Source organism: Pelobates fuscus, chromosome 11, assembly GCF_036172605.1.
Source record: "Pelobates fuscus isolate aPelFus1 chromosome 11, aPelFus1.pri, whole genome shotgun sequence".
Taxonomy (NCBI): domain Eukaryota; kingdom Metazoa; phylum Chordata; class Amphibia; order Anura; family Pelobatidae; genus Pelobates; species Pelobates fuscus.
Genome location: NC_086327.1, coordinates 134445354 through 134459165, shown reverse-complemented (window position 1 = coordinate 134459165; position 13812 = coordinate 134445354). Strand labels below are relative to the sequence as shown.

Genomic DNA, 13812 nt, shown 5'->3' with positions numbered 1-13812 from the left:
GGTATATAATGTGACTATGACTGAGTTGGGAGGTTTTTACAGATCAGCTATTTAGCCATTCAGACATTAACTTGTCGTTTAGAGAATTAACCCCTAGAATCAAATTGTGTCGTCTGCATATGTGCTGTCGAGCTGTAGGAAGTAAAGACCACATTTATTGCTATTATTAAAAATGTGGAGAATGGCTGGGTTAATAACAATCGCATTTGTAAGTACTACATTTTTTAAAAGAGCAAGGGACAATGACATAATCAGTTGGTTTCCATGGTGATAGTTTCTGTTTTTGCTCATGGGGTGTGTGTTTATTGACTTAACATTATCTGTGGCATTCAGTGTTTTGTGTACATAGAAATCTAGAATAGCAAGTCGGGTATTGAGTGCTAGATCTAGCTATCATCTGATTCCTGTCTCTTCTGTATACTTCCTTGTTCCAGCAAAAGATCTTACAGCAATCCCAATGGTGGATGAAGTGCCTATACAGTTCAGAGCCATTCTTTAAAGGACCACTATAGGCACCCAGACCACTTCAGCTCAATGAAGTGGTCTGGGTGCCAGGTCCTTCTAGGGTTAACCCTGCCTGCTGTAAACATAGCAGTTTCAGAGAAACTGCTATGTTTGCTTTAGGGTTAATCCAGCCTCTAGTGGCTGTCTCATTGACAGCCGCTAGAGGCGCTTCCGCGCCTCTCACTGAAAATCACAGTGAGAAGACACCAGCGTCCATAGGAAAGCATTGAAAATGCTTTCCCATGGACTGGCTGAATGCGCGCGCGGCTCTTGCCGTGCATCCGCATTCAGCCGATGATGTCCGAAGGAGGAGGAGAGTCCCCAGCACCAAGGGAGCACGGTGCTGGAGTAAGGTAAGTGTTTAACCCCTTCCTCCAACTTCAGCCCCGCGGGAGGGGGGCCATGATGGTGGGGGCACCCTCCAGGGCACTGTAGTGCCAGGAAAACAAGTTTTTTTCCTGGCACTATAGTGGTCCTTTAAGTGCTCTTGAAATTGAGAGTGAGCCATTATAACCATCTTCTGTTATTTATAAATATACAGTTTGCACTATGGTTGTTCTGTGTTATATTTATATTATTTAGGGTCCTTTTATCTCAACATATGTAACAAGACCCTCTTCATTGTTTTAAAAAGTTACATTTTAATCATTGTGTGCGCTTTAACACTTTTTGGTTTGGTTTTCTATTCATTGGGTGTGTCCGTGTGGTTGTCTAACCTACTTTTATCCTGTAAATTATTTTATTATCTGTGAGATCGTCTTGTAGGGTGTGGTTTCAGTAAATATGTTACTGTAAAAACCTCAAAACCAACAAAATAAATAAAGTGAGAAATTAGGTTTAAATTTGTATACCTGCTATATATAGTGTACCTGCTATACTAATACCTGCTATATATAGTGTACCCGCTATACAATACCTGCTATATATAGTGTACCCGCTATACAATACCTGCTATATATAGTGTACCCGCTATACAATACCTGCTATATATAGTGTACCCGCTATACAATACCTGCTATATATAGTGTACCCGCTATACTAATACCTGCTATATATAGTGTACCCGCTATACTAATACCTGCTATATATAGTGTACCCGCTATACAATACCTGCTATATATAGTGTACCCGCTATACAATACCTGCTATATATAGTGTACCCGCTATACAATACCTGCTATATATAGTGTACCCGTTATACGAATACCTGCTATATATAGTGTACCCGCTATACAATACCTGCTATATATAGTGTACCCGCTATGCAATACCTGCTATATATAGTGTACCCGCTATACAATACCTGCTATATATAGTGTACCCGCTATACAATACCTGCTATATATAGTGTACCCGCTATACAATACCTGCTATATATAGTGTACCCGTTATACGAATACCTGCTATATATAGTGTACCCGCTATACAATACCTGCTATATATAGTGTACCCGTTATACAATACCTGCTATATATTGTGTACCCGCTATACTAATACCTGCTATAGTGTACCCGTTATACAATACCTGCTATATATAGTGTACCCGCTATACAATACCTGCTATATATAGTGTACCCGTTATACAATACCTGCTATATATTGTGTACCCGCTATACTAATACCTGCTATAGTGTACCCGTTATACAATACCTGCTATATATAGTGTACCCGCTATACAATACCTGCTATATATAGTGTACCCGTTATACGAATACCTGCTATATATAGTGTACCCGTTATACGAATACCTGCTATATATAGTGTACCCGCTATACAATACCTGCTATATATAGTGTACCCGCTATACAATACCTGCTATATATAGTGTACCCGTTATACGAATACCTGCTATATATAGTGTACCCGCTATACAATACCTGCTATATATAGTGTACCCGCTATACAATACCTGCTATATATAGTGTACCCGTTATACGAATACCTGCTATATATAGTGTACCCGTTATACAATACCTGCTATATATAGTGTACCCGCTATACTAATACCTGCTATATATAGTGTACCCGCTATACTAATACCTGCTATATATAGTGTACCCGCTATACAATACCTGCTATATATAGTGTACCCGTTATACGAATACCTGCTATATATAGTGTACCCGTTATACTAATACCTGCTATATATAGTGTACCCGCTATACAATACCTGCTATATATAGTGTACCCGTTATACTAATACCTGCTATATATAGTGTACCCGTTATACTAATACCTGCTATATATAGTGTACCCGCTATACTAATACCTGCTATATATAGTGTACCCGTTATACTAATACCTGCTATATATAGTGTACCCGTTATACTAATACCTGCTATATATAGTGTACCCGTTATACTAATACCTGCTATATATAGTGTATCCGTTATACGAATACCTGCTATATATAGTGTACCCGCTATACTAATACCTGCTATATATAGTGTACCCGCTATACTAATACCTGCTATATATAGTGTATCCGCTATACTAATACCTTCTATAGTGTACCCGCTATACTAATACCTGCTATATATAGTGTACCCGCTATACTAATACCTGCTATATATAGTGTACCCGCTATACTAATACCTGCTATATATAGTGTACCCGTTATACTAATACCTGCTATATATAGTGTACCCGCTATACAATACCTGCTATATATAGTGTACCCGCTATACTAATACCTGCTATATATAGTGTACTCGTTATACTAATACCTGCTATATAGTGTACCCGCTATACTAATACCTGCTATATATAGTGTACCCGCTATACAATACCTGCTATATATAGTGTACCCGTTATACTAATACCTGCTATAGTGTCTATAGTGTACCCGTATTGATTGGATTTCACTCCCTATAAGGATATGCTGCCCTATAGATATGTTCAAGGATTATATCTGGTCTGAGTGACCGTATATTTGTTGTCTGTACCCACTGCTGACCTGTTACCCAGTTACCTCACGTTCCCTGCCAGGACAGAGAGAAAAGGAGGGTTTTGTGTACCCACATCTACTTCCTTTTCAGTGTGCTGGCCCACCTCCCAGTCCCAGACCCAGCATATATAGAAAGGGAGGGTATGACCCTATTCATGTTCCACCTTAGAATAGCACGGTCTGGGTCTTTATCACAACTTTGCATTGATTGCACTTTGGATGCAGTTCTTATTAATCCCTTTTGGCTGCAGCTAGAATGGAGAGAGTTTATGTATGAAGGGAAAATGTTGCTGTTTTCAGACAATGAATTGAATGTAGCGGTAGCTCCAGAGTTACTATTTACACAGTGTATCCATTTCCTGAGTTTGGAAATATTTACATTCTACGTAGAGCAATATATAGATGAGGACGCACACTGAGTGTTATTACATCTGTGTGCTAGAAAGACTGCGCACAGATTGAGTGAGGTTTAATAAATCCGCCAGACACCAATAGTGTGGTTATTGACACATCTATACTGGTGTTATAATCTGCTCTGTAGGCTATTCTCTAAAATGACAATTGTCTGTAATTCAATGTGAATTTGATATTTATAGGGACACTGTAGGCACCCAGACCACTTCAGCTCATTGAAGCAGTCTGGGTGCTGTGCTGCAATGTTTAACATTGCCATTCCAGAGAAACTGCAATGTTTACATTGAAACACTAAGTCTGCTTCCAGTGGCTGTCAGACAGCCACTAGAGGCGCTTCCTGAATCGTAACGGACATTAGGTCTGTTATCTGACGCTGGACATCCTACCGCTTGTCAGATTTTCACCATGTTTTCACCTATGGGGAGGTCTAATGCTTGCGTGGCAGCACCCACTCATTAAGTGACGTCTGAGGGGGCGGAACGACGACCCATGCCGAGGGACACCGGCGCTTGGAATCAGATAAGTAAATTAAAGTGTTTTTAATCCTGTATTTACCAGGAAGAGGGGGCAGTGAGAGCTATAGTGCCAGAAAGCAAACATTTTTACTTCAATTTCTTTTTCCTGAAGATTAGAGGCAGTGCTTAACAACAGGGATTTCTAATCTGGAGGGAAAAAACAGGCAGGCAATCCCCAAAACTTTTTAAAAATACCTCCCCAATTCCATCTTGACACTTACCCCAAACAGCTCCAGAAAATACAAAAGCCCGGTAACTGCAAAATTAAGTTTATTAAGGGGGGAAAGTGAGCACTGCCTCTAATCTTCAGGAAAAATAAATTTACGGTAAGTAAAATGTTTTGCTTTTCCCTTCAGATTAGAGGCAGTGCTTAACAACAGGGATTTTCAAAGCAATCCCGTAAGGGTGGGACTCATTTCACAACAGCTTGTAACACGTTGCGCCCAAAAGATGCGTCTTCTGAGGCCAATATGTCTAATTTGTAATGTTTAGCAAACGTATGCAGAGATGACCACGTGGCTGCAGAACAAATTGAGAAGGCGTAGCTGAAGTCCACAGGGCCCACGATGTGGATATATCTCTGGTAGAATGAGTTTTAATGGAGAAAGGCACTAAGGTTTTATCATTCACAACTGTTTTTGGTGGCCATTACCTCGGCTAAAAGATTAGGAGAACTTTAAGCTCTTAATGCGACTTTTCCTTTTTTAGTCTTCCATCAAGACAAAGTAGTGTTGGATCCTTCTTTTATCCCCAAAGTATATTCTTCATCTACCATCAGTCAAGAATTGATTTTACCTACTTCTAATGCGTTAGAAGTTAAATTCCACTGTCTGGACGTTAAGAGATCTCTGCTACAGTACCTGGAAAGTACAAAGGCCTTTAAGAAATCTAACAGACTTTTTGTCTTGTTTCATTGCCCTAGGAAAGGTTTGATGGCTTCAAAAGGATCTCTGGCCAGATGGTTAAAGGAATGCATTCGTCTGGCTTATTCCTCATCCAACGTTGCACAGAGAAGACTTTTCTAGAGGTTCAAACGGAGGTTCGCAGAGAGCTGACCAAATTAAGATCCCATGGAGGACAAGTTTCCCTGATGGTAGGAACCAAATGAGACAGCGCCTTGAAAAATCTGGAGATTAGGATATTTGAAGCTAAACTTCTGAACGAAAAGAAAAGCTGAAAGTTAGACGTTGAGTGTGGCTGGTTTCAAACCTTTCGCAAAGCCCTTCTGTAGGAAACTAAGGATGTTTGGAATGGAAGCGGAGACTGGATTATCCTTGATCCTGACACACCAAGAACAAAACTTCTTCCATATTCTGGAATAAATTTGGGAAGTAGAATCCTTTTTAGCAGCCATCAAAATCTTAATCAGGCGACAAACCCTTTCTCTTTAATATCTGGTATTCAGACACCATGCCGTCAATTTGAATTTCCTCACAGTCAGAAGTGGTACCATGGAGTGTTCCAGTATGTCTACTGACAAGGGAAGTTTCCAAAAGGTTGATCCGGGAATATTTAGAACTGAAAACTAACTTCTCTGCCACCAAGGGAGAATTATGATTATTCTCACCCTTTCTATCCTGATCTTCTGAAGAATTCTTTGAATACGAGAAATAGGAGGAAACACGTAAGCCAGGCCAAACTTCAAGGGAATTGAAAGGGAGTCTATGACCTCTGGTCTGTCTGCCGGGTTTAGAGATGCAAGTTTTCTTGTTTGATCTTGAAGCCCTACGGTCTATTTCTGGATAACCTAATTTCTTTGTGATTTGACTGAAGATCTGGGAAGAAAGGGACCAATCTGCTTGCGTTAAATGTTGACGACTTAGAGTGTCTGCCAGTATGTTGAATTCTCCTTTTAAGTGAACCGCTGAAATTGACAGAAGGTGGAACTCTGACCACAGCATGATTCTGGAACACATATCTTCCAAACTCGTTGATCTTGTTCCTCCTTGTTTGTTTATATAAGCTACTGTTGTAGAATTGTCTGACCTGATCTGGTCATGTTGATTCTGGATCTGATTCCGAAAAGCAATGAGAGCCAGACAGCCTTCAGTTCTTTGTAGTTCGATGAACTTCTTAAATCTTTTACTTGCCAAACTCCTTGTTTCTTCTTTTCTCCCAAATGAGCACCCCAGCCGCGACCTAAGGCGTCTATTGTTAAAACTTTGACCGACTTCATTTAGAACGAGAGGCCTGTTTGCAGAAAACGAGACGAGGCCCACCAGAGAAAACTCTTCAGCGCCTGACTGTTGAGTTTCAAAGGCATGTCCAAGCTGTACGTTTGCCTGTTCCAGCAGCTTAAAATGTTTCTTTGAAGGGGTCTCAGTATAGACTATAGACTATACAATTTATTGACAATCTGCACTTTCATTGTTTTGTGTTTTGTTTCTTTTAAGGGTGTATGTACCACCATAGTACCAGAAACCTTTGTATGTATATACGTTTGTTGCACTCCGTACACTTTAAATAAGTTTGTGGCGCGGTATACCACTTTCGTCTTTGCACTTTCTGGTTATAATTAGAAGTTATTGGGAAGTCCTGCTGGTTTACTGCTGCCTGTTATTTAGTTATTTTAGTGAGCGCCTATACCCGCACTTGTTTCGATCTGATGGAGCACCAACTTCTTTCTCTGAGGTTCTGAATAGCCAGAGAAATCTTTGTTCTTTTTTCTTCTGGAAGGAAGATTTTCATAGCGAGTGTGTCTATAATCAGACCCAGGAACTGAATTATTTGATCTGGGACCAATTCCGACTTTACGTAATTTATCAACCAACCATGATTTTTTTCAAGTGTCTAAAGCCGTATTGAGTCTGCAATCAAAAAACAGTTGTCTAAATAAGGGATGACATTGACGCCTTTTCCCCTTAAATCTTCTGAAATGACTACCAGAATCTTTGTGAACACTCTTGGGGCTGAAGACAGACCAAAGGGAAGAGCTCTGAACTGGTAATGAAGAGTCCGACTCTGGAAGTTGATAGCGAACTTAAGGAATCTTTTGCTGGGATCTGCAATGGGAACGTGTAAATAGGCGTCTTTTAGATCCAGAGAAATCAGCCAGTTTTCTGGTGGAATAATATGAGTTGCGGACTTTGTTTCCATATGAAACTTCTTTTTTAGAATAAATTTGTTGACAGCCTTGAGATCTAGAATGGGTCTGAAAGAACCGTCTGGCTTTGGAACCAAAAAGAGCCTTGAATAAGTACGCAGAAATATGTCTTTTGAATGCACACTTTCTATGACATTCTTTTGAAGAAGTTTTTTTTTTTTTTTTTTTTTTAATTCTTTATTTTTCGTGCAATAGAGTTAACAGACAAGCCTGTGGTACCACAATAACAGCTCAGGCGATTCATAGCTTATATTGACATAAAAGAGGTACGTTGCACATTTTTTTTTTAAGGGAACAGGTTTTAAACATTTGGTCAACAGAGATAAGACAAGCTTTGTGGTAGTTACGTTCAGAACATAGTGTTATTATATGATTTTAGCAAGCTTGACTATATAGTGAGGTCGATAGAGTATTATTAAGCTCGTCGTCGCTTAACAGTGCTAATTTAATAATAGCTCATGGATTAATGTTTCTCGTTTAGAACATAACATTAGGTAAGAGTTAGTCATTTTTATGACCCTATGTAACACCGCTTTACTATCTAGTCATGCAATTCTTACTTTGAGGGCTATTAGAGCTAAGACTCGCATCAGTTAGGAAACCAGCATGAAATTTTATATTTATCGATTAAGCTAACACGTTTGTGGGTACTACATGAGTAAGTCGAAACAATGTTGATTAAACTAGTGGTTCGTTCTTAAGTTAGATATCTTGCAGGCTTTAGGCTAGACAATATGAAGCTGGAGTATCTAAACATATATACGTGTAGGCAGTTAATAACTCTGCAGGGAGTGAGGTAAATGCAGCCCAAAGACTGTAACATTACGGTCAGGTAGTAATTGGAGCAGTTCCCGTATGGAGGAGCCTGGTGAGAGAGTCCAGCAGCAGCTCTCTGTGTCTGGCACACCCCGGTCTAATCCCAACTGGTAGCCAGACGCAGTCCTCGAGGGCTCTTGTGCTGTCGAGGGCTGTAGCACCTTGCGGTCAGTGGGAGAAGCTGATTGTCCTGCTTGTTCTTCCAGCCCTGGTCAGTAATGGAGCTTGCTCGGTCCAAGGTGGCCCAGAGTGCGCTTCTGGGGTTACCGCTTTGGCATGGGCATGTAGAGGAAGTGCTGGCTGTGGTGGTTCTCGCCTGTCAGCTTGCAGTGTCTGGGATCGTTTCATGTTCCTTCAGGGACCTCCCATGGTAGCAGCTCAGCTCACCGTCTCAGTCGGTTCAGTTGCTGTGCAGCCGTCGGCCATTTTGATGTGACCGCGTGGAGGCCGCGCTCCTCCAGCTTCGGGCCATCTAGGTGGGATGCTTAGTCGGTAGCCCGCCTTATGGGGACCGGGATGACCCCCCCGGCCCACAGGGGGGGAAACAGGACCAGGAGGCCGCCAGGTAGATGGTGGTTCATTGTAGTCGGGGTGGAGAGCGAGGCAGCGGCCGTCCGCCCCACTCCCCTCCCGTGTAGGCCTCAATCTCCGAGCCCCAGAGTCTCGTACCAGGACCTAGGGCTACCCTGCTGCGGGCGCCCCAGCTACACCGGGACACTCCAGAGCCTCGTGCCAAGGACCCCTGGGTCAGTATAAGCCAGGTAAGGTGGGTAAATACCCTGTTTTCCGTTGTTTGCTCGGGAGCCCTGTTGATATGCAGCCTCCTGGCATGGCCGCCCGGTCCCGCCTTGAAGAAGTTTTGACACTACTCCCACTAGCGCTTTTTCTTTCGCATGCGAGTGGACTGTAGAGCACAGGAATTTTCTTTTTGGGATCTCTGATAGATCCAGATAGAAACCCTTCCTTATTACAGAAAAAACAGCGATCCGAGATAGTAATCCAGGAAATGAGTGAGTCTTCCTCCAACAGGAATGGCGTCATCAATTTCTATTCCTTTTATCAGAGAACTTTTCTTTTCTCCTGTAATCAAACACCTTCCTTTGTTGACCTCTGTAAGTGTTCTTTCGAAAGGATCCCCTGTAAGCGGATTGGACACTAAAAAAATATTTTATTCCAATTCTTCTTCCTGTTATCTTCAGTTAAAGCCTTCTTACCATCCTTCATTTGTTTCAAAAGATCATCCAGTTTAGAACCAAAAAGTCTGCCTGGTTCAAATAGAAGGTCACACACAGAATTTTTGGATGCTGAGTCAGCCGACCAGTTTCTTAACCAAATTGCTCTTCTTGCCACCGTGGATAAACCCATTGTTTTAGCTGAGATCTTCAGACTTTCTGAAGATGAATCAACTAGAAAGTCAGATGCCATCTTGATATTTTGCAACAACTTGACTGGATCTTCTTTGGATTCACGTCTTTTCTAATTCTTCCAGACAATGTTTCTGTGCCTTTGCCACCAAGGTACCTGCAATCAGTGCTTTGGGTTGAGATGCTGAGTAAACAAACAGTTTCTTTAAGGAAGAATCAATGCGTTTCTCCATGGCGTCTTTTAAGCCACTCGAATCCCCTGTAGGTAACGTGGTTTTCTTTCCCAGCTGAGCTAGAGGGACGTCTACTGAAGGTTAAGGATCCAGGAGGCCCTCGGGATCCTCATTGATGACAAAGAGAGCTTTAAAGTGTTTAGAAATAAACTGCTTCCTTCCTGGGAATTTCCAATCCCTTAGAATCAAATACTTTAATTGTGGATGAAACGGAAAAGCTTTGGATTTCTTTCCTTTGCTCCTGAAGTGTTCCTGATCACCCATTAGGCACTGTACTTCCTTTACCAATTTTCCAATAGATTCCTCTGGAAAAGAAAATTCTTCCTCGGACGAATCACTAGAATCCTCATTTCCTGATTCTGACATAGAAGAAGCAGAGCTTACGTCAGACAATTCCCAGGATCTAGGCCTTTTATTAGCCGGATTTAATACTGTAGAATCCTGGAAAGCAGAGGCCTGAGCAGAATGAATGGCTGCCGTCTGCATTTCAACAAAGGTTTGTTGCAGACTTTGCTTGAACCAATTTAGGAAGGTAGACATTTCTGATTCCTTTGCTTCCTCAGAAGCCTCTTTAGTACAATTGGAACAGATTTTGCGCTTATATCCATCTGGCATGGGTTGGGAACATGCAGCGCAGCTTAAATGTTTGGATTTCTCAGAACATTTCCCTCTCTCTGAAGCTCTCTCAGAAGATCAGGATTAGACATACTGAAGAAAAAAGAGAGAGAGAGAAAAGCTGAACAAAATCAAAACTCCATAATTCACCCTAGACTCACTTAAGATAAAAGCAAAACGTCTTACCTTAACCCCTTAAGGACACATGACGTGTGACATGTCATGATTCCCTTTTATTCCAGAAGTTTGGTCCTTAAGGGTTTAAATGGCCTCAAAGTGTGTTGGAGGGCAGGTGAGAACACACTTGCAACAGATTCTGAGTTCACCCGGCAAACAGTTGCTGCTGTTTAAATAGCCTCTCTAAGTCCTGGAAACCAAAATTTGGAAGAAAAAAAAAAATGTGTGCGCCGCAATTCCACGGTGGAACACATCGCAACCTGTACGTGCGTTCCACCGCCAGGACCTCCCAGTTAGCACACGCATGCGCCCATTGTCTGCCCGGCACGGTATAGACGGAAGTGAATAAAGCACAGGGGGATGAAGACGTCCGGTGTGCTTACCCCTGGAAGGACATCCGAAAAAAAGGAGCAGAGCCTCCCGAGCTTCAGCCCTCTCACCTTGCTCCTGGGGAAAAACCTGAGAACCTCCTCTGCCGAAGTCAGGCAAAGAACTGGGGCTGTTTGGGGTAAGTGTCGATTTATAGGACAAGATGGAATTGGGGGAGGTATTTAAAAAAGTTTTGGGGATTGCCTGCCTGTTTTTTCCCTCCAGATTAGAAATCCCTGTTGTTAAGCACTGCCTCTAATCTGAAGGGAAAATACAGGTTTGTATTCCTGGCACTAGAGTATCCCTTCATGCCCAAAGTAGCCAGACTGAAAAATTCTCCAAGCTGCTATGGTTCCTGTTGTGCGCTTTTGCCCTTAAATTTGAAATTAAATTCTCACTTTAGTTTGTGATAATTTATACAAAGCTTTCACTTTGTATAATGCTCCATCAAACTTTTCCTATTTATATTGCTAATTTTCTCTTCTTTTACAATCCATTTTATTTTAGCTTGTTGTGTAAACTAACATTTTGACAAGGCTAGTTTACAATGCCTAAGGCCTACTAATCTAATTAGACGTTTGGCTGATCTACCCAACAAAGGCAGCCAAGTAACATTCCTAAGCACTGCAAGAAAGTATCGCCCTTGATCTCAATAGTCTCTGACTTTACACCATTTTCAAATGGAACATATTTGAAGAAGAAAAGACAAAACAAAATAGGCAAGTTTTGATAAAGAATTTTTATTAAAAGCATAACACAGTAAAAAAAATAAAATTCTACAGGTATCTGATGTGGGTGATTATGTGGTGCATGTGCTTTGATGCAAAAGCTTAGAAACACTCCAAAAAAAATATATTAAATTGATAAATGTTGAACTAAACTGATAAATTGATTTAGACTGATATAAAGCAAATATAGTTTGAAGGTAAAAGATGAAAGTAAAATACTTAAAGGACCACTATAGGCAACCAGACCACTTCAGCTCAATGAAGTGGTCTGGGTGCCAGGTCCATCTAGGGTTAACCCTGCAGCTGTAAACATAGCAGTTTCAAAGAAACTGCTATGTTTATAATAGGGTTAATCCAGCCTCGAGTGGCTGTCTCATTGACAGCCGCTAGAGGCGCTTCCGCGCTTCTCACTGTGATTTTCACAGTGAGAAGACGCTGCCGTCCATAGGAAAGCATTGAGAAATTCTTTCCTATGGATTGTTTGAAAGCACGCGGCTCTTGCCGCGCATGCGGCGGATGACGTGGGAAGAGGGAGGAGAGTCCCCAGTGCCGGCAGGAGTTGGACCCTGAGGCTGGAGGGGACCCAAAGACCCTATAGTGCCAGGAAAACGAGTTTGTTTTCCTGGCACTATAGTGGTCCTTTAAAGTTTACTCTGCAATCAACATTATAACGGAATTACACTTTGTAAAATATATATTGCTGCTGTAGACATTGCACCTTTTAAAAGGCAATCAAGACACTTCTGGTAGTTACTTTTTTTTTTTTTTTAACTTTAATTACATTTTATCTTCAACATATTAGAATTATTTCTGACTTTCCAACGTTAAAGAGACACTATATTCACCAGAACAACTACAGCTTAATGTATAATATATAGCTTAATGTATAATATACAGCTTAATTTAGTTGTTCTGGTGAGTACAATCATTGCCTTCAGGCATTTCCATGCAAACACTGTCTTTTCAGAGAAAAGGCAGTGTTTACATTGCCCCTAGGGACACCTCCAAAGTGATCACTCCACAGATGGCCACTGGAGGTGCTTCCTGGCTCAGTGCTGCACAGTGTGCACCACTGCCATTCAGCGTCTTCACACTGCATGGGGACGCTGAATTTTCCTCAGAGATGCATTGATTCTATTCTGAAGTCACCAAGGGGGCAGAGTTGGAAATGAGGTGCGTTTTAATTGCTTTTAAGGGTGCTGAGGGGGTGCAAGCCACCTAAATGGTGGGTTTAACACTATAGGGTCAGGAATACATGGTTTTGTTCCTGCCCTATAGTGTTCCTTTAATAATTATAGATGGTCCGAGGGAGGCAGCCTCCACTGATTTCATTAGACAAAATCGGAATCTCTGCCCTCTATTGTACCCTTTTGATACATCTTAAAACATCTACAAACAAATTCAGTCATAGTTCTACAGCGCTTGTTAAAGTAACACTTCAAGCACAATAACCACAACAAAACCGTAGTGGTTATCGCGATTGGAGTGTTCCTTTTAATATGGGGTCAAATCTGAACTCTGTCCTTGTGGAGTTTGCCCTGCACTGACACACAGTGTATTTTCACACCGTATTTTCCTTTAAATAATTGTTTTCGGTATTAAGAGTTTAGAACAACTCCATTTTGCTCTGTCCAAAAATTTACTTCATTCTTGCAGGTATCGTTCGTCCTGCAGATCCACCAGAGGGAGTCCGGGCAATTCTTATTGCCCATATTATTTAAAACCGTGCACAGTCTAGTCCTCTTCAGACTCTGCAAGAAGAGAGGTTTGTGCCTCCGCATGGTTGCCATTTAACTTCTTAATACCAAGAGTCACATCCCCGGACAATTGTTTTCGCCATGACACACACCTGCAATAACATATTTAATCAGTAACGGTGCATTTAGATTTACATTTTGCACCCGGGGCTGTCATACGGGTCAAACATGTTCAATATAAAATGTCATAGTATCCATGGATTTTATTAAATAATGTAGTATTGTTCTTAATAATGATTTTAGACATTTTTTCTTCTTATAAAAATGCTA

The 13812-nt window shown here is 41.3% G+C and overlaps 1 protein-coding gene across 1 annotated transcript in view; it reads right to left on the bottom strand.

Moving 5' to 3' along the window:
- Positions 1-13812, bottom strand: part of TMEM45B (transmembrane protein 45B) — a 122527-nt gene that overhangs the window by 91661 nt on the left and 17054 nt on the right. The window contains exon 6 of the mRNA XM_063436066.1: positions 13004-13634. Within this exon, the coding sequence (XP_063292136.1) occupies positions 13520-13634 (115 nt within the window). The 3' untranslated portion in view covers positions 13004-13519. The remainder of the gene's footprint in view (positions 1-13003; positions 13635-13812) is intronic.